Source organism: Dermacentor silvarum, chromosome 1, assembly GCF_013339745.2.
Source record: "Dermacentor silvarum isolate Dsil-2018 chromosome 1, BIME_Dsil_1.4, whole genome shotgun sequence".
Lineage (NCBI taxonomy): Eukaryota > Metazoa > Arthropoda > Arachnida > Ixodida > Ixodidae > Dermacentor > Dermacentor silvarum.
In genome coordinates, this window is record NC_051154.1 from 40,011,888 (window position 1) to 40,032,295 (window position 20,408).

Below are 20,408 nucleotides of genomic sequence, written 5' to 3' on the forward strand. Positions count from 1 at the left end.
TTGCTGATGGTACGCTGTACCTTGTGCGGTAATGATTCGGCATTCGTCGAGTATTGCCTTCAAGCATCGGCAAGAAAGGCTCGGCCTCTATCGCTCAGAAGTTCGCGAGGGGCACCGTGGCGCAGAACGAAATGGTGTAACAGAACGATTCAACGTCGCGGGCGGTGGCAGTCGGCAGAGCGGGCGGTTTCAGCATAACGGGTCAAGTGATCCACGGCAACAATAATCCAGCGGTTCCCTGCTGGAGTTGGATGGTAGCGGTCCGTATATGTCAATACCAACAACTCAAAGGGACGACTAGGGCATGGAAGGGGTTGTGACGGGTAGACTTTCCGGGAGGTAATTTTCGGCGTTGGCACTGAGTACAGGAGCGAACGAACTTTCGCACGTAGTTATACATGCCGCACCAATAAATCGAGGCGTAGTCGAGCATAAGTCTGAGAGCCGCATGCGCGCAACTGTGGGTCGGCGTGGAAAGCGCGCAGATAAGGTCACGGAGATGTCGGGGTATCACAAGAAGCCACTTGCGTCCGTCAGAAAGGTAATTACGACGATAAAGAAGGCCATCGCGAATGCAGAAGTGGGTAGCCTGGCGGCGAAGAGCGCGAGATGGTGAAGAGGTGGATGGATCAGAAAGGATGGTGATGAGAGCACTGATCCAGGGATCCTTGCGCTGCTCCGACGGCATGTTATGCAGTGCATGTGATGCAAATGCGGGCTCAAGGGCGGATAGGCAAGCGTTGTCAGCTGCGACCGGTGAGCGAGAAAGGGCGTCAGCGTCCGTGTGTTTGCGGCCAGAACGGTAAAGAACGCGGATGTCGTACTCCTGTAGCTTAAGGGCCCAGCGAGCAAGTCGGCCAGAGGGGTCCTTGAGGGTGGATAGCCAACAAAGGGCGTGGTGGTCAGTGATGACGTCGAAAGTGTGACCATACAAATAAGGGCGGAATTTCCCAAGGGCCAAATAATGGCTAAACACTCTTTCTCTGTAACCGAGTAATTAGCCTCGGCTTTTGTCAGAGTTCGGCTCGCGTAGGCGACGACATATTCATCGAACCCCGCCTTCCGTTGCGCGAGTACGGCACCGAGTCCTACGCCGCTGGCATCGGTGTGGACCTCGGTGGGGGCGGCAGGGTCGAAGTGGCGGAGGATAGGTGGCGAGGTTAGCAGGCGGCGTAATTTCGTGAAGGCGTCATCGCAGGCGGGCGACCAAGCTGAAAGTTCGTTGTTGCCGCTTAGAAGGTCTGTCAGGGGTGCAATTATGGATGCGAAATTTCGAATGAAACGTCGGAAATACGAGCATAAACCAACGAAACTTCGAAGCTCCTTTAACTTCTGCGGTTTTGGAAAGTCAGCGACGGCGCGGAGCTTGGCTGGGTCCGGAAGAATGCCGTCTCGCGAGACAACATGGCCAAGAATGGGGAGCTTTCGGGCACCAAAACGACATTTTTTTAAGTTGAGTTGAAGTCCCGCGTCAGTGAGACATTTCAGAACGTGCTCGAGACGGCTGAGATGTGCATGGAAATCAGCGGAAAAGACAACGACGTCGTCCAGGTAGCAGAGACATGTGTTCCATTTGAGGCCGCGCAAAATATTGTCCATCATCCTCTCAAAAGTGGCTGGAGCGTTACAGAGGCCGAAAGGCATCACGGTAAATTCATATAATCCGTCAGGCGTCACAAATGCTGTTTTATGCTGATCAGATGGTGCCATAGGGACTTGCCAGTATCCGGAACGTAAATCCAGCGAAGAAAAGAACTCCGCTCCCTGCAAACAGTCGAGGGCGTCGTCGATGCGCGGTAACGGGTAAACGTCCTTGCGCGTTATCTTGTTCAGGCGTCGGTAGTCGACGCAGAACCGAATAGAGCCATCCTTTTTCTTAACAAGAACGACCGGTGACGCCCAGGGACTGTTTGAAGGCTGTACAACCCCGCGCTTGAGCATGTCATCAACCTGGTCATCAATTACACGGCGCTCCGAGGCGGATACCCGATAAGGGCGTTGCCGTAGAGGTGCATGACTGCCGGTATCTATCTGGTGAAAAACGGTTGATGTGCGACCCAAACCGGAAGCAGGGCTGTCAAAAGAGGCGCGGAACTTCTGAAGCAGAGCGAGCAGCTGGCTTCTTTGTGAAGATGACGTTTCATCGTCGATGGAGCGGTTGAAAGCGTCGCGCAGGGACAGATCAACCGCAGGGTCACAAGAAAGTGCGCTAAGGTCTGTAGGAGTAGAAGCCGCAGGAGCGTCAAAGATGCAAAAGGTGTCGACCGGCTGAACAAGGCCTAGGCATTCGCCATGAAATAAAGGTAAAGGGCACGCCGTGGGATTGTCGACGAGCATCTTCGTGGCGCCACTGCGAAGAGTAAGGAGAGCAAAGGGCAGCGGAGAGCATTTGCGGCGAAGGAACACTTTAGAGGGCGTAAAGAGAACAGTGCCCTCAGAAATAGCGGCGCACAACACAGGGACAAGCAGGGAAGAGCACGGAGGAACGGCATTGTCTTCGGACACAAAAAGTTTATCACTAGAAGGGTGGTCGTCGATTGTCTCAAAATCGTGAAGCGCAGAAAGTTCAAGTTCGGCGTGGCAACAGTCAATAATGGCGTTATTATTTGCAAGGAAGTCCCAGCCTAATATAATGTCATGGGAACACGAGGGCAGGACGACGAATTCGACGGTATACAGAACTCCTTGAATGAAGACTCAAGCAGTACATGCAGCGAGAGGCGTAATGTTTTCAGCGGTTGCGGTTCGAAGGAAGAGGTCGGATAAAGGCGTCAGAACTTTTTTTAGTATGCGACAGAGTTTGGCGGAAATTACAGATACTGCGGCTCCTGTATCGACAAGTGCCAGGACGGCGACTCCTTCGACATACACTTCAATTACGTTGGCTGGAGAGGGATGAGGACTTGAGCATTTCGACGTAGACGCAGTTCGTGCCTCGGGAACTGCGGCCTTCAGTTTTCCTGCTCGGTGGGTCCGGCACGGCGACGCATCGGAGAAAGCGAGCGACGACGTGGAGATGGTGAGCGGCGGGTAGGCGCGGGTGAGCGATCAGGACAAAATGAAGAGGTAGGAAGGCTGGAAGGCGACGATGAAAATTGAGCGGGGAACGGTGGAGCTCGCCAGATGTTCGGGAAAGGAAGCATGCGACGACGGCAATGGCGCGCCACATGACCAGCACCACCACAAGCAAAACATATTGGACGGTCATCGAAGGTGCGCCATTGTTGGGGGTAAGCTCCGACTTGTGGCTGAGAAGTCGGAAAATGCTGTCGATCTGGTAACGGCATAGGATGCGGCGAAAAGGTCAGTAGTCGATGCATAGCGGGCGGCGAGAGCGTTTGTGGGCGAGGTCGGGCAACTGCTTCTGCGTACGTGAGAGGTGCATTGACTGGCGTCGGATCACGTGCTGGAGGAATGGCTTGCGAAACTTGCTCCTGGATGAAGTCGCGGATCGTAGGTGCCAAAGCGGGTGGTGGTTCCGGGACGCAAGACATCAAAGATAGCTGGCGAGCAACCTCTGCGCGAACGAATTCCTGAATCTTCAGAAACAGGGCAGCATGGTCGTCGCTGACACCAAGGCTGGACACAGAGTCGGCGGGCGCAGGGGGACGTCTGGTGTGAAGCCGTTGCCTGCGCAACTCGTCGTAACTCTGACACAATTCGATCACTTCAACGACAGTGCGAGGACTCTTCGATAATAACATTTGGAATGCGTCGTCCTCAATACCCTTCATTATATGTTTGATCTTCTCCTCCTCCGACATCGACGCGTTCACCCGTTTGCAAAGGTCAAGAATGTCCTCAATGTAGCTCGTGAAATTCTCTCCGCTCTCTTGGGATCGTGTGCGCAAACGGTGTTCTGCACGGAGCTTTTGTACTGCTGGCCGACCGAAAACTTGGGTAAACATGGTCTTGAAGACCAACCACGTAGTGAGGTCGCCTTCATGGTTGAGAAACCATAGTTTCGCAACGTCCGAGAGATAGAATGCTACGGTTCTCAACTTGGTAGCATCGTCCCAATGGTTATTGGCACTCACTCGCTCGTATGAGGAGATCCAATCTTCAACGTCTTTTTCATCTGTGCCGGAGAAGATAGGGGGATCTCGCAGATGCAAGGCGCCGGCACAAACCAGGGTGGGCAGCGCCGGTGGAGGGGTTGGAGGAGTGCCGCTTGCGTCCTCGGGCATGATGGGGGGTAGAGTGCGACTCCGCAGTTCCAGGGTGGTCGAAACCCAGCACCTCCACCACTTGCTAAGAGGTTTAATAGCAACGGATGCAGGCGAACGGGTAGCAGTCACAAGCGTTCGGCCAAGGACAGCAACCATGAGCTCATGCCGGTGGCGATGCTGCTGAGGCACAGGTCACTCTTCTTCATTACAATACAATGGCCCGACTGGCCCACATAAACCTTACCACATGAAAAAAAGAACCAAGTAACCAGTGTTACAAATACCTACGACAAGCACCTTTCTGTTTGTCAGAAGTGAGATGAGTTTGGGAGTAAATGTTTTCCAGGTTGTTTTAGCTGAGAATAGGACAGCTACATTAAACCAAGCACCAATATGTTTCAGTACATGAGCTGTCTTACGTAAACAAGTATAATAGAAAGATTTAGAATGGGGACACCCAAGCTGAGGGTGCCGCAATCTGTTTGCGTTCACAAGTTACCCAGGGTGCTCTTCTGGGCATTGACAAATTCCGCCATATTGTTGAATTCACCATCTCATTTCGTCAGCTCCGATTGGCCCAGAGGGCTGCTCCAGCCTCTCTGATTGGCTTAAAATGCCATCATTATAGAATTTGTATATGTCCAGAATAGCACCCCTGGAGTGGATGCCTTTTAGTATAGGGTCTTGGACTTGCATTAGTGTCAAGCGCTTGAAACGCCTTGGTGAGCATGCGGTAACGTTATCAATTGCGCGCTAATAACATTATCAAGCATGCACTAGGGGCTCCTTCCTACTCCTTTTAAGCCGAATGGAAAAGGAGGGTGCGCGCCACTCTGCTTGCTCCGGTTCAGTCCCAGCTTCGCGCACGTCTTTCATTGTTATTTTTACGACACGTGACATTATGGTAGTTAGCGACGCATCGGACCTACGCCTTTGGCTTGGGTTTGTCTGAAAAAGTGGTCCGTGGGAGTGAGAAATTTCGTTCAAATTAATCGTTGCACAGTTTTCAGAATTCAAATTCGTAGGAGTTTTTCTCTATTCAAGTACATAGGACTTTGCCAGGACCAACAGAGCAGTTCGAATTATCATGTCAATTTGAATTATTCTAATTATTGCGATTTCACTGTAATCATTTTCAAGGAGGCAGAGCTTAGCTAAATAATTTCTCTTTGAGACGTTTGCCTCTAAGGCATTCTTGGCTTTCCTGCCAAAGCAATGCAAAGCAGCTGCCATCATCAGGTAAGGTAATCCAAATTGGGGTACACCGACTGAAAACATCCCACTTTAGGCCTATAAGCTCTGGTTGTCACAGAGCCAGTTTCACCAAGCAAGCTGTCAGCCATGTTATGACAACGTGTTTAGTGTAGGTGATACTGCTCGTGTATGCAACCGAGAGAAAGTGGCTCAGTGCCTGCACAGGACCAGTGTTATACTGTTTAAGATGGGGTGACCCCAGTTAGTGTTTTTTGGTGGGTGCATCAAGGGAATCACATTCGCATAGAAGACAATAATGACACCATGGTAATTGACCTACCGTTCGTTAACAACCAACAAGGATCAGCGATGCATGTGCCAGTGACTGATTCTAGAACCGCAGATAAAAGCAGTGCAATAATTCCTCAAGAATGTGTCGACAGTTCAAACACTGCTAAAAGTCATTGCTATCCCCAGAGACAGCATTGCCCACCTGACCATAATGCTCCATAAACTTGTGTTTTTCTATGCATACAGTGGAACCTCGTTGATACGATTCTGTATAATACGTTTTTCAGGATACTAGGTTGTTTTTTTTTCTTTTCCCTATAATACGATTTGGTTGGATAATATGTTGGATGATACGATTTTCGGATGATACGGTTTATTTTCCAGTTCCCATGAAGATCATATCAACGAGGTTCCACTGTATTGGTTTTTTCTATGCATATTGCAAAATGCTCACCAAGAAGCCCAAATTTCTACACTGCTGGACTTTATTTCTATGCATGTGTGTTTACAAATAAGCGCGAGAGGATGTGGCATATCTGTACACGTGTACTCATGATAACACCACGTATGCTTCTCTGTCATGCGGCCGATATCGCCCACCACTCTCACTCACTGTATGTGTTTGTAAGCACCTGCTGCAATGCCAGTGCGAACATTTTTTCCTGTAACCTTCTATCATTATGTTGCTTTTTAGCAGCTAGGTTGCTGCAACATGGAATAAACCATGTTTCAGTATCGTCTGACCCCTTTTCCTGCATAAGCCCACAAACGCAAGAGTTTTGATAAAAGTACGCTCCTGGGCTTGGGTTTGTATCATTCATTTAACTATCACTGTGTGCCTTTCACTCTACTACGTCCTTCAGTATTTTTTTATACAATTAGAAAAGCCAGACATAACCATAGTGTAGATAGCCTGCTTCATGCAACTTGTCCCTGACATTTGAAACTCAAATCCATAATTCCCTTATTTACTAATATATTGTGGGGTACTTGGGTTGTTGGTGAAAACAGCTCAGCCATATGCGAAGCACATCTATTAAAAAAAAAAAAGAATCATTAATCTTACACTACCTTTACCTCCTGTGTTAAAGTAATTTGGTACAAGAATTTTATCACTTTTATTGCTTTATTATGTAACTCCATAATCATGGTATTCATCCTCAATTTCTCTGTCACACAGTAGAGTAATTATATCATATTCTAATACAACCAGCTTAACATCCATGATGAGTGCAGTGTGGCTTAAAGGTTGAGAAACAATCCAGCTCGTTATGTCAAGGAAATCAGAGGTGGTGATCACATAGTATCACAAACTGCTGATGCACACATAAGCCGGTCTGGTGCAGTGGTCTGAGGCCACACCCTTAAGAGTGGGACGCACATCTGATAAACTCAACAAAAACAAACGGCCACGTGACCTGCCATTGGATACATGTGGCCTGTCATTGCCATGTGCACTAACTATTCTTCGAGGAGGCAAGAGGCCCTGGAGCGTGTCGACCAGGGAATAAGAAAGCCATGTTAAGCGCTGCTTCCATGAACTCGGCATGCGGAAAGGCTTTGTCATCGACAATCTGGAGCTGCCGTGTTACAAACCTCCTTCACCCAAGCTGAAGCCATGGGCCGGCTCAAGAGGGGAGAGAGTGTATGCGAACAGAAGCAACACGAAAGAACGAGGTTCAAGCTCGAGACTTTGCAGCAATTTCGCTTGTGAAGACATAAGTGCCTTTGTTTTGGAGAGCGGATACTCACTCATTGGACAAGGATGGGATGATAGGAGACGCTGCTAAAGATAGAGAGGAGATGACAATGTGAAGAGAAGCCACAGTAAACCCGTCGCGCCAACATATTGAGCCTGTTGTTCTGATGTAATGCATTACCAGAAGTGTTGTATCAAAGCTGGAGGGAAGGTGCTAAGCTCAATGAAAAGAGAGGCCAATGTGGCCTGTCTAAGGATACACACGTGACCTGTCGTCGCGACGTGCACTACCTATTCTTTGAGGAGACAAAGGAGACCTGGAGTATGCTGACCAGGGAAGAAGAAAGCCATGCTAAGCACTGCATCCGTGATTTTGGTGTGCAGAAGGGCTTTGTTACCGATGATTTGGAATTGTCAGTGTGCCATGCAGAGCTGGATCTGTTCATGGGGGGAAGCAACAGGGCACAGTGCTAGATCTAAAATGAGACTTTATGTGCCTGCTGTGCCAGAGTTACGATGTGCTTGGAGGGGCAACACAATAGCTGGGCACTATTTTTTGCTGCCATGTCGGGAGGTGGGGCAAACTACCCTCACCCAAGCTGAAGCCACGAGCCAGCTCAAGAGGGGAGGAAGTAATGGTGGACAGAAGCAGCGCAAACAAATGAGGTTTGAGCTTGAGACTTGGCAGCGATGATATTGGTGAAGACACGAGTGCCTTTGTTGTGAAGAGGGCACTATGGAGTGCCCACTCATTGTACAAGGGAGAGACAACAATTAGAGATCGAAAGGAGATGACCATGTGAGAAGACGCAATAAATCTGAAGTTCTTACCCACTGCTGCAGTGCGTATCGTCTAGGTGATATCTTCAAGGCGTCATGCAGAGAAGCAAGAAGGACCTTGCTTAACTGTTCCGCATCAGCCATTCTTTCCTCTTTCACTATATGTTTCTCCGCAGTTGACACAAGATAAGCCTGGTTCTCTGCTGTTGCTTCCCTCGGGGCATAAAGCATGCCCTCTCGCTTTTTCTCCCCCATCAAGTTTCTAATATGCTCAGCTTTTGCCAACGTGATCACGGTTTGGCCTGCAACCACTGCACTTAGCTGAGTGACCTGTGCATCAATTGTTTGTGATGCCATGTGACCACCAGTTCCTACTTCCATGATGTGACAAAGAGCCCTGCTTCAACCCAAAAGTCACAATGTGCTTGGGGCACATTGTGAATTTGTTGCATTGAAGCAAGATGTAATTATCTATTGCGCTCTTGAATGGAGGCATCATACTTGAAAAGACCATATCTTAAAAAGACCAAAATTTGTTACTACTCCTTTAAATGCAGAGTTCTGGCCACTTCAAGGTAATTTTTCTCCTGCAGCCAAGGTAGTTTATGAAGGTAATAAATAAGTACCAAAGGCATTTTGCATCTCTTCCATACTTCAGTTGAGAACATGACATGGAAAATGTGAAATGTGCACAAAACAGACAAAGGAGTGCTCACCCATGTCTTCAAGAGAGTCAGCAGACAAAGCAGTCACTGCACCAGCCACTCCTACAGCTGCTGTGAGAACTTGGGCTTTGGCAGCATCCCAGCGGTTGAAGCCCGATTTTAGGAGTATGGCAAAGTCACCCACTTCGTGGGGAATTTCATGTATAAGAATAGCTAATGTAGTCACCATTCCCATCTGGAAGAACAAAGAGGGATTCATAAATTAGGTAAGTTGTCCATTACTTTATTACATGTTTATTACATGTTACATGTTTTTAATGTTCCTCCAGTTACCACTTTATGTCTAAGTGAAATGATGAACAAAGTTGTCACAAGTATAAAAATTGGTGTTGGCAGGCTTCAATGTCACCATGCTATACTGTACTGTGAAATCAATGTGTAAACTAATGAAAATGAGCTAAGTGCGCCATGTTGTGAACTTTGCATTCAGAACTAATGTCATAAAGAACAATGATGGCAAGCCTATTACATTTTCTCCTTCACTGACTGTATTCTGAAAAAAATACTGGGCTTGGATACTCTAAACCTTTTAAATATTACATCATCTCCAAAATGCAGCAGTTGGTGGCAGCATGCACTCAGTCGTTTTATAAGGACAAAGATTACTTCAGGAAAACTACATTTAGATTCATGTTCCCAAATGTTGTTTCTTTTTTAATTAATTTATTTTTGCTGGAGGCTGTGCAAATATTATAAAATTCGAACACATACAAATCGAACATTTTTGTTGCAAATAGAAGTGTTCAATTTTGTATTGTAAATGTGATTTCTTTTTTTTTTTTTTTTGATTACGGCTAACTGAATATATAGGGTTACCATGATTACTGGAGCCTGCCGAACATGGTAAAACTATCCACGCATATTGCCCTCTGGCCGCTCCAGGTAGCCATTGTAAGACAACCAGCAACTGTGTTGAACTCTCACTTCACTTTTCACTTCTTACAAGCTCCAAATTGAACAGGCTTGCAAATAGCTTTAATGTATCAAAGGAAATAAATGTTGTTGTTTTTTCCTAAATGTCTATGCACTTTAGAAGCAGGAAGATATTCAGCATTCAATTTTTATTCAATTTGACTCAGAGATTTTTACTATTCTAGCATCCCTAGATTTTTCTTTCATCACAATTAAAAATGTAATCTGTGGACATGCCCAGCCTATCTTAAGTGACTACACCGTGATGTTGATTGATGTATATGACCTACCTTAATGCCAACAAGGAAACTAGCAGCCACGGCCAAGCCGTGGGTGAAGTTATCAATGCCATTTGCCATCAGATTTAGGTAACCAGTGACCTGCAGGTAGAAAAGCAGAAAGCCAACAGTAAGTGCACTATAATGATAATGATCGAGTTATATGTACTTAAGTGAAGTGTATAATTTACTATCAGCAGCAAAAGAGAAATTTTGCTTGTCACTTTAGTGTGCAGGCTGAAATTCTACCATGTAGCATTTCTTGCAAAGAAATCCTGCTTGAGAGCATGTGTGCATGCATGTACGTGTTATTGCGGTAGCATGGTCCATAAAATTTTGTGGTGATAGCACATACAAATACAGCTGAGAAAGTGCATGAATTAAAAGTGCTTACGTTTACACATCTCCATCCAAATTTGTCTTATGCAGTATGCTTACTGAGAAATTATTTAATTTACGTACACAAATAGATAGACTTGCCTTGCAGAATAATCCATTTATTTCAGTGCAGCACAATGCAGCAATACAGCACACTTCTGTGTTGCATATAAAACTGCTATGAAAAGTAGCCATCATGTATGAAGTAAATTAGCAGTTATATACATGGCATACATATACATTCACAAAAAGAAAATGCATATCGTAAGGTTAATGCACAATGGGCAAAACCCTTTGCTCACAAAACCAATAAAGTAAAACCCACTTGCAACAATCTTTAAATGCCAATAGGATATTGTTAAAACCAATAACGGTTGTAACCACATTAGGTTTAAAAAAAAATAAAATACAATTTCAACTTTGCCTTGCCTTACACAAAACTAAATTGCATCTAATTACATATATCTGGTGCACACAGTTCAGTGAAATGTTTTCACAAAACTATACTGTTTTCAAGTGTTATTGCTGCTTTTGCTGTTCGAATCACTAACCATGCAATGTACTTTTACACCTCCTTTCTCTCCGTTCAAGTTACAAGCAGTCGAGTCTAATTTCCCATGGATGCAATGACGAAAAGTTGCAGGGCTTTGACATTAAGATTTGGTGTGTGCCTCCCGCATATAGCAAAGAAGCCCGGGCAACTTTGCTTCAATCTAGCCCCTACTAACCAGTTTCAGCCGTACCAGCAAGGGACGTATGCTATGTGGTTATGCTGTGCTTCTATACATTTAATAACCAAGTTTAATAACATAACCGACTCTAGTAATGTGACACAGAGATGAATCCCTCTGAATCTGCGAGTCAGTGCAAAATCTGGTAAAGCTTGCATCTACGAACACATGACATTGTTTGCAAAAGCACAGCAGGCAAGATCCACGACAAGAAAGGAGCTCTCACTACAGAATCTCACATTTTTCACACCTGCTTTTGACATACTAATTATGAACACCACACAGCCCCAATAAAATGTAGTCCGCACACCTTAAAAACTGTACTCTTGTCCAAAACACCTAATTTACTGCTGAAAGCAAAACCTGCAAATGCAACAATCAAAAGAACATGCTACTGTGGCTCCCATTAGTGCCATAATCATCACCAAACTCTAGTAGAATCTTCAGTATACTATTACCACCAAACTGCCACTGTTGCCACCTTTGCATGTGGACTATATTAAAGTGAACATGAACATAAGCACCTCTTAGGCACCTATTTTGACTAATAAACACAGGAAAAGGGCAGCAATAAGGCAGAAGCAGGGCAGTGGCCCCATGCCAACACATTTTAGTGCTGGAACATATGGCCCTGAATGGTGTACACATATTCCCAATGTTCTGACAACATTACTGCTAATTGCAAGCCTCTTTCCAAAAGGAATAGAAATTTTGTACACTAAGCAGGTTGCTCCAAAGTGATGGGCAGAGCATGTGACCGTGCACTAGACTGATGCTACTCGATACCTTTGCTATAAGTACCGACGCCTAAATGATCCACTTCTCAACCTTATAAAGCCAACAGGTAGTGACAACAAAGAAAGCATAGGGAAAATTACTTGTTTATTTCATTGAAATGTAGAAATTATAAATAAATGAAAATGGACGAAAAAAACAACTAGCCACAAGTGGGATACAAACCCACATCTTCGCATTATGCATGCAATGTGCTGTTTTTCCATTTACTTGCTTGGATATTTATATATGTGTACAAGAGTTAAACCTGGGAGTCAATTGATAAGAGCATCACACACGTAATGCGAAGTAATGGGTTTGTATCCCACTTGCGAACAGTTGTTTTCTCGTGCACTTTCATTGTCATTTATTTATAATTTCTGCATTTCATTTAAATGAACAAGTAATTTCCCCTATGCTTTCCTTGTTGTCATTGTCTGCTGGCTTTATGTGGCTATGACTTACGAAAACCAGACCCCCTGGTCCCTTTCCTATCGTTCGTTACATAATGAGGGTCTCAACTCCGGCAGCTTAAATGCCTTCAGGTAGCATACGAGAGATCAGTTTCCCTCTCCCAAGTTTACATACTATGTGACTGCCTGGCGGCAGAATGGATGTTCTACATCCGCCGCCAATGCCATGAGTGGTGGTGCTGGCACTCCCAGGGTTAACTGTTGTACACATACATAAGTACCCAAGAAAGTGTACGGGAAAAACGGCGCCGCAGTAGCTCAATCACTAAGAGCATTGCACGCATAATGCGAAGGCATGGGCTTGTATCTCACCTGCAGCCAGTTGTTTTTTCGCAGACTTACGAAAACTGGGCCCCTCGGTTCCCTTTCTTCCTCTGCTCAGCCTTGTCACTTTAACGTACTACTGTGTTACAAAAAATGTGTTAAAACACTGCTCTGATGCAAGATATAGTGTTCACGGAATAAAACGAGACAGGGAAACTATAAGTAGAACACTCCATATGTGCAATTACTCGAGAGTACCATGTCATGTCGCTACAAATCTAGTCACTAAAGGCTATGCGGACTCTGATCTAAGTGTACGAGCCAAAATTACACCAATGTCACACAAACTGCAGATGGTGGAAACGAAAGTGTGAGGATTAGTTAGCGGTAAATTTACACGTTTCATTCCATGGGTACTGTACATGGCCCCTTGGTATCACACCATGACTACAGTAAGGGTGTGGCCAACACTTCACTCTTTGCATGCACACACGCGGAAAGTGGCTCAGGCAACATTTGCAGATCAATGGTTTTGATGTTTAATAGCGTGCTCACATGAATGGCTTTGAAGTTCTGTGGTGGTGAGACCGGCTTGGCAACACCATTCTGGTTGACATCGGAGTGAGGAAAAGTTTGCTCCACTTCAGGCCCTGTGGCTGAGAAGACCAGCTCAAGTATGATGAAGGTGAACACACCTAGTAGCACCCACAGGCCAAGTGTCAGGTGTGCTTGTACGGGGCTTTCAGTACCTGTTGCAAGCATGCAGAGCACAAAGTGAGAGCCATTATGTGTGCTAAATTCTGGTCACACTGAAACTGCAATGACAAGGCACTGACCCCTTCCTATCCTAAATGTGCAGCAACTTGCAGAAAAAGGAGCAAGGCATAATAATAAAAACAGCCAACTAAATATTTTAGTTTCATGTATGCAAACTATAGATAAAACATACTTCATTGTGCACTACAGACCATCGCTCTTGTTTCAATACTATACAGTGAAATTTCCACAGCCTCTTTTTTATCCACAGCATCAGAAGGGCTTCTAAAATTCTACCAAACTGTCTGCTTCTAGGAGCTACAAATAAACAGCAGTTAGCTGTAAAGAACCTTACGGTTCAAAAGAAAACATTGGTATGCTATCCTATGATATTTGTGGCCCCAACTAAAGAAATTATTAACATTAATAAATGAGGGTATGTAGTGAGAGCAATAAAACATAAGGATAGAATGAGAAGTACAAGTGTTTACTCTCATTGTTTCTGACACTACAGGCATGCACCTGGAGCACGGTGTAAGATATACATCTTACACCATGACCAGGAGTCACCGCCAACGCATGGATATAAGGGCTGATAGTGATAAACGAATGTGTGGCTATCAAGAACATCTCTTTTGAGCATGTGTGATGATGGCTGGCATAAAACTAAAGTTATTCACACTTTTCTCCACACTCACTTGTTCATCCTTACCCGCAACTGTATAAAAATTTCCTATTATTTACTAACAATAATTTTAATACCTACAATACTTTAATTGGTCCTTCTGCATGTCCTGCAGACCTGAAATTAATGGAATGTGACTATTCTTGCTTATATAAATTTACTAGCTCTCTATGGGTATACTGCATTGAGCCCCTCTTGCATTGAACGATGCCGCGAAGCAACACAGCTTCTGTATTAATGGCAGCAAGTTTCTGCATGCTAGCCAAGTGTTTTGATGTGGTCATGCATTGTTACCAATGAGCATTAAAAAAAACATGCTTGGCTATACGGCCAGTGGTGCGAAAATTCAAATTGCATTCTGCACTCCCAACTACAATTATCATAGGAGAGTTGTGCATAGCATTAAGAATGCCAGTATTCCATCTCCTTTCTGATGGAATAGAATGAAAACAATTAAATCACATACTAAATGGATCTCATTCAAAATTAGAGTCATAAGGCATGGTGCCCCCCAAGGATTTATCCTTGGGCCACTTTTATTTATAGTGTATATCATTGATTTTACTAGCATACCTTGTACACAACCCTTATTTTTAAATGCAAATCATTTTTTTTTTTCATGTCAATAGTATAACTGTAGCCTTAAGTTCAATGTAATGTGTGGTTGCAGCACTTAGGCTGCTGGGAAAATGCTAACCAGCTACAATTAAACATTTTGAAAACAAAGAATGTTCTGTTTACTGCTTGAAACAAAAAAATTTACGATCAATTGTTTCTTAGATATGAAAATGTATCACGAGTGTGCGAATTCACAGAAACTTCTGGGTGTTGTTTCTGATTAGCATTTAAGCTCGAATGAACCTGTTGTGATATTAAGGACATTAAGAGCACAATACATGCTATTTATTGCTTTGACAGATATGAACAGTGTATGCCACATTTCATTCGATCGAAGATAGTATCTTTTCAACACTTAATACAGTTAAATATTTCTGTGCGTGTCTTCACTCAAATTCACGATCCCATGACATATTTATGCAATCAATATGGGAAATGTACCTACAACTTCAGGGAGGTGCAGTTTATTGTACCGCACTGTCGAACTAAGTACAGTTCTCAGTTAGTGAACATGCCATAGCAACTCTGCTTGATCGTTTCCTTGTTGTACATGTTGCATATCTAATGATGTGTATCCCATTAAGTTATTTAAATGCCTAATAAAATTATATTTGTTACCTTGCATGCAATACCATGCATATTCTCACATTATGCTAATTATGTACAATTTGTGCTGTTACTGTTTGTCACTGTACTTGCATAACTCTGGGGCGGTTGCCTCGCATTGACATGTGTGAAAGTTGTACTGTTTATTTTGACTATACAAGTGCGTAATCAGGGGCCGTACGTGGGCCTCGCCAGGCAAGGCCTGTATGCCTTTAGTGCCGCTGCCCCTGGACGTTCTTGTACATGTCCGAATAAAAGCTACTATTCTATTCTATTCTACATCAGAAAAAAGAAAGAAAGAACAGGACGAATAAAAGGACCGGACACACAACGAATCGTTCTGTACGTTTTGCGCCAGAGCGAGAAAAAGGAAAGAATGGCTCTTGTATACAGTCATTACATGGTGGAGGTTTGCCCCTTGCGTTTCGTCAACTTTCCATGTGCAAGTTATGTTTGGGTCCCTATAAACAACCGCAATATATGCGCCAGTCAGAAAACATGCGCCGCGGTGCGCCGCCGTTTGGAAAGCGACCAGCCGGTCAGCTCTCTCCACGCAATGAGCGCGGCGAGGAAGAGGACGACGTCATCGCGCTCACTCACCCGCGCATCCGAGATGAACGCGTAAAAAGGATGCGCGCCGCGTGTAAAGCCCGGCACAAAACACGGTCAAGGCGGCGAGATGTATTTTGTAACGATCCATTTCATTTTTCATCCTTGCCGTCCTTCATTATTGGCTCCAACGCCATTGCGCAGCCGTTGTGGCAGGAAAAGATAAATGAAAAAAAAAAAAAAATGAGCGTTACAAAGTACGCTGTCTCGTTGACCAAATAAACGTTCGCCGCACAGCAGCCTGCGCCCACGCGGTTATGGGGGCTGAAAAGAGAAAGGGAAACAAAGCCGCCGAGGCCGGCCGACGGCACGTACGCCAGCACGGAATGGGACCGCCGACCAAGAGGCGTCATCCCGGAGGTGACCATCGCGTGCTCCGTCTCCCGCGAACAGCCGAGTGGTGTTTTAACCTGTTTTAAACTACCGAAAGACCGTCAGAATGCACTCTCGTATGCAATAATGTTTTGCAGCTGCCTGGTCTGTACGGGAAACGGTTTTCGGCGCACACTTGAGGTCGAAAGAGGTGGTGAAGCGTGAAGGAAAAAAAAAAAAAAAAAGGGGGGGGGGGGGGGGATTACTGGATATGACGACAATTTTACGTCGAAATTTTACCATTTTACGTCAGCTCGGTCGACTTCCTCGGCAATCGGCATTGTTCAAGTTCGTTTTGAGTACAGTGTACTAGAATAGTTTTGAGATTAATCGATCGCGTAGTGTTGGCTGACCTTTTTGTCGCTACGGTAGCCCCTTTTTGTGCGTGCGTATGCCTAAACACTGGATACAAATTTTCGTAGAGTGCAAAGACGTTTCCTTTCGTGCAGTGGTGCTGCTGGTGAAAAGCCTGCTCATGTTAGCGAGTCTATAAACTTTTTTTCTTTTTTTATAGTGAACATCTAGCTGTTAGGACATTCTAATTAGCGCGGTTAATCATGTTAATGAAGCGATACGGTTTATCCGGTACGTGTTTCTTATTTTCAACCAGTGTGTCTGAACCATGCGTACGTTTCTGCAGTACTCCTTTATTTTCCCGTTTTCTAATTATTATATTATGTTAGTATTTTCGTGCTAGAATTGGCTAGTTATGCAGAACAACATTGAAACTACTTCAGCTCATATTTCCAGATGAATGGAATTTTTCTTAATTGTTATAGCATCTAAGAACTGCAGACCGCACAATTCTATTATATATAGTGCTCAATGCAGAAGTCAAATGATATTGTTCTGCTGGTTTGATGTAAAACTTGACATGCTCGGCACTTGCCTTGAAGTCTGGCCGGGAGCATTTCTACGATTTTGATGCGTATCCTGGCTAGCAACTTTTTATTTTTTTATTTTTTTTTTTCGTGATTAGAGTTTTTTTCTTTCGTTTTTTTTTTTTTTTTTTTTTTTTTTTTTTTTTAAGGTATAGCTGCATCCCAGTCACCATCACTGCCTGTCTGAGCATTGGAAGGACACGAGCACAGCCTGCTTCTGTCACTACTTAAATATAATTTTGTTTGACGTATTTAATCATCATCTAAAGGTTGCAGCCGTTACCCAAACACATAACCGGCAAGGGTCTAAAGAGCGTTGCATAATTCTTGAGTTGCATAATTTGAACACCGGAGAATCTTTATCGCTTCATTAACATGAATGACAGCGCGAATAAGAATGTCCTAACGAAATGTTCACTAGACTCGGTAGCATAAGCAGGCTTTGCACCAGAAGCACTACTGCATAAGTTAGCTTCGCCGCAGTACAGTTGGTTATGCGGTGAAGCATAGTAAAAAAGTAAAGATTCAATTACCAAAAAAAAAAAAATTAATTTGCGGCAGGCACAACTGTAGACTCAACCAAACCAGCTAAATCATTCGCTCTAGCTAATACAGTAGCGACCAGAATAGGGTAGGTATTCTGTAAGAGTCCACCTAGTGGACATGTCCATTTCGTTTGCTGTTGTTCTGATTGACTGGGATGGGGTGCCCTTCAATAGGAGCCAGGCGCCACAGCCAATCAGAACTTCAGCAGCGGACGAAAAGGACATGTCCACTAGGTGGACTCTTACAGGGGAGGCGGAGGAATACCTCCCCAGCTCGCACGTGCGCGATGAGCTCACGATCAACGCGCTTGGCGTTCCAGCCAATCATGTGCGACGTAAATCTGGAGCAAGGGTGCCTGGACTTTGATGCAAAGCGGCTTCTCAAGAGGCGAATTGATCTCATGGTTCATAATGCAGTTATACGCAAGCGAGTTTGCGAGGGAATACTCCGAGTTTTGTGGTCTCCATGTGAGATACAAAATGACATCGACTGACGTATGTGGGTGCCGGCACGACATGATAGCACTGTGTGTGAAAGGGTCGTTTCGCTTTCAAAAAATTGCTTAGCTAATCTGGCTCGATCGCGATAGAAAGTGTGCCGTGTAACACCCTTATTAGACTCTTGCCCTTAATGTACGCATTTTTTTTTTTTTTTTCAGCCTCGATATGTGTCGACACTCCTGTCTGAATTGGACACGCTGATTGTCGCAAGTTCTCGTTCAAATCAGTTGAGATCGAGTGTCCGCATTCTCCATGTATCCTATCCACTGCCCGTTTTCTTCCTTTACTTTTTTTGTAAATATTTCCGCACCATCTCATCTTCCTCACTATGTTCGTCCGCTAAGACGAACGATGCTCCGTGCCTAGCCATGTCCTGACGCGGTTCACTGACCGTCGTAATTCATCGGTAGAATTTGCGCACCTAATGTGAGGAGGAGCGCGCATAAAATGATGAACATGAACTCCTGAAAACTGGACTGCCAAAGAGGACTCGACCTTTGCCGAGAGCGCATCTGTGTAGAATGTGCTTAAAGTTGGGCGTAAACTCCTGCGGTCAGTCTCCTTATCTGGTTATAATCTTTCCCGAACGCTTCCTTCCGAGCGTCCGACGCGATCGCTTTGCCGGCAGGTAAACCAGGGCCGGTATTTTGTAGCGATGCGTTATGCTTTATTCTATACTAGTCTCATCATCCACCGCTCACGGCCGGCTGATACCGGCTGACCGTCGCTCTGACCACTGACAAAGCGCGATAAGCGCGAAAAGGCATTAGCACCGGAAAGGCATCGCTACAAAATACCGGTCATGTCTACTCGCAACTGAGATACCGATCAGTCTCGTATTCGTGCAGTCCTTGACTCCACCTTTGCCATGACGATCACCCTGACTTCTCATAGGACGAGTGATTGCTGCTCCGGTCAAAATCTATTCTGTGTTGATTTTATAAGGATCCTGGCCACTGGTATATTATATAAAGTTATATAAAGTTCAGTGCAGATGCCTCTCAAGCTTCCTTAATTGAGAGGTTTCTGCCCGCTGTTAATTTGGAAGCTGGCAACAATTAACCTCGCCAAAGACTGTTTGTGCGCTAATTCCACGACGTACAATGCTTTAGCTTTCGCTAACGGAATAAGTAAGACGTCAGAACAGTTCACAATGCAGTCGATGAATTAAAGGCACAAAAGCGATATGTATACCGTTGTAAATTCCCTTTCCCATTATAGGCTGAAATAAAAATCCCCGTTTGCTCAGTCGAAACTAGAGATGGACGCACTGCAATGAACTCGCTCCTGGCAGACCTTTCCTACTATTTATTTTGCAGTCGAACTTGCGAAGTTATTGAGGTACAATTGGAGCATCATGTAAGCACAACACTGATATAACCCACAGCATCTACAGTAACATCTTCCCTCGCCACCTGTGTTGCCTCTGCCACGCTAAAGGCAATCTGTTCTGCGCATTCCTTTATTTCAAAACGCCCGCGCCTTCAAATGTCACATGGGCGTTGGATCACGTGACTTCCGATTAGTTATTAGCGTTTTTTTTTTTTCGTTTTTTTTTTTTTTTGGTTTGTTGGTTTCTCCTCCCTTCTCCTTCTCTCAGCCTCAAGTGTGCGCCAAAAACCACCCATTCGAATACGAATAAAATACTGCCAGAAGCGAATCGAATATCGTAACGAATATCGGATAGTTTTCAAATAGTTTTCTAACAATGAACAGCCATTTTGGCAATTAATATTAAAAGTTTGTCATTGTTGTTCTATCAGCGTTTCTGTTCAGTTTATGACAGCGTTGTTCATTAAAAGCACAAATAGAGCATAAAAGAACGAACAATCAGTTTTTGTTTTCGCATGCACAGAGCTCTTCAGAGAGTGCGAATGACCTCTCCCTAAGCGAAGTAGCCTGCTCATTGTAAGAAACTCTATGACCAGTTCCACTACGTAACTTCTCATGTTTTATATATAGTATAATATATGCCCGCGCGTGACGATGGTATTTACTGTACTTTTGCTGCAATTTCATGTATAATTGGGCACAGTTGACGTTTTAAAACATTCGAAAACTATATTAAAAGACATATTCGTATTTAAGAATATAGTACGTGGTTATTCGATTCGAAGACCGAATCGAATAGCTAGGACACCATTCGATTCGTTATTCAAAAGTTTCG

General features: G+C 44.6%; 1 protein-coding gene across 2 annotated transcripts in view; it reads right to left on the reverse strand.

Moving 5' to 3' along the window:
- The window catches only part of LOC119461115 (zinc transporter ZIP13-like), a 50,965-nt gene that overhangs the window by 13,144 nt on the left and 17,413 nt on the right, over positions 1-20,408 (reverse strand). For both annotated transcript variants that reach the window (XM_037722321.2, XM_037722312.2), the window contains exons 3-5: positions 13,224-13,417; positions 10,061-10,150; positions 8,850-9,033 (exon numbers count right to left, since the gene is read on the reverse strand). In XM_037722321.2, coding sequence (XP_037578249.1) covers positions 8,850-9,033; positions 10,061-10,150; positions 13,224-13,417 — 468 coding nt within the window. The remainder of the gene's footprint in view (positions 1-8,849; positions 9,034-10,060; positions 10,151-13,223; positions 13,418-20,408) is intronic.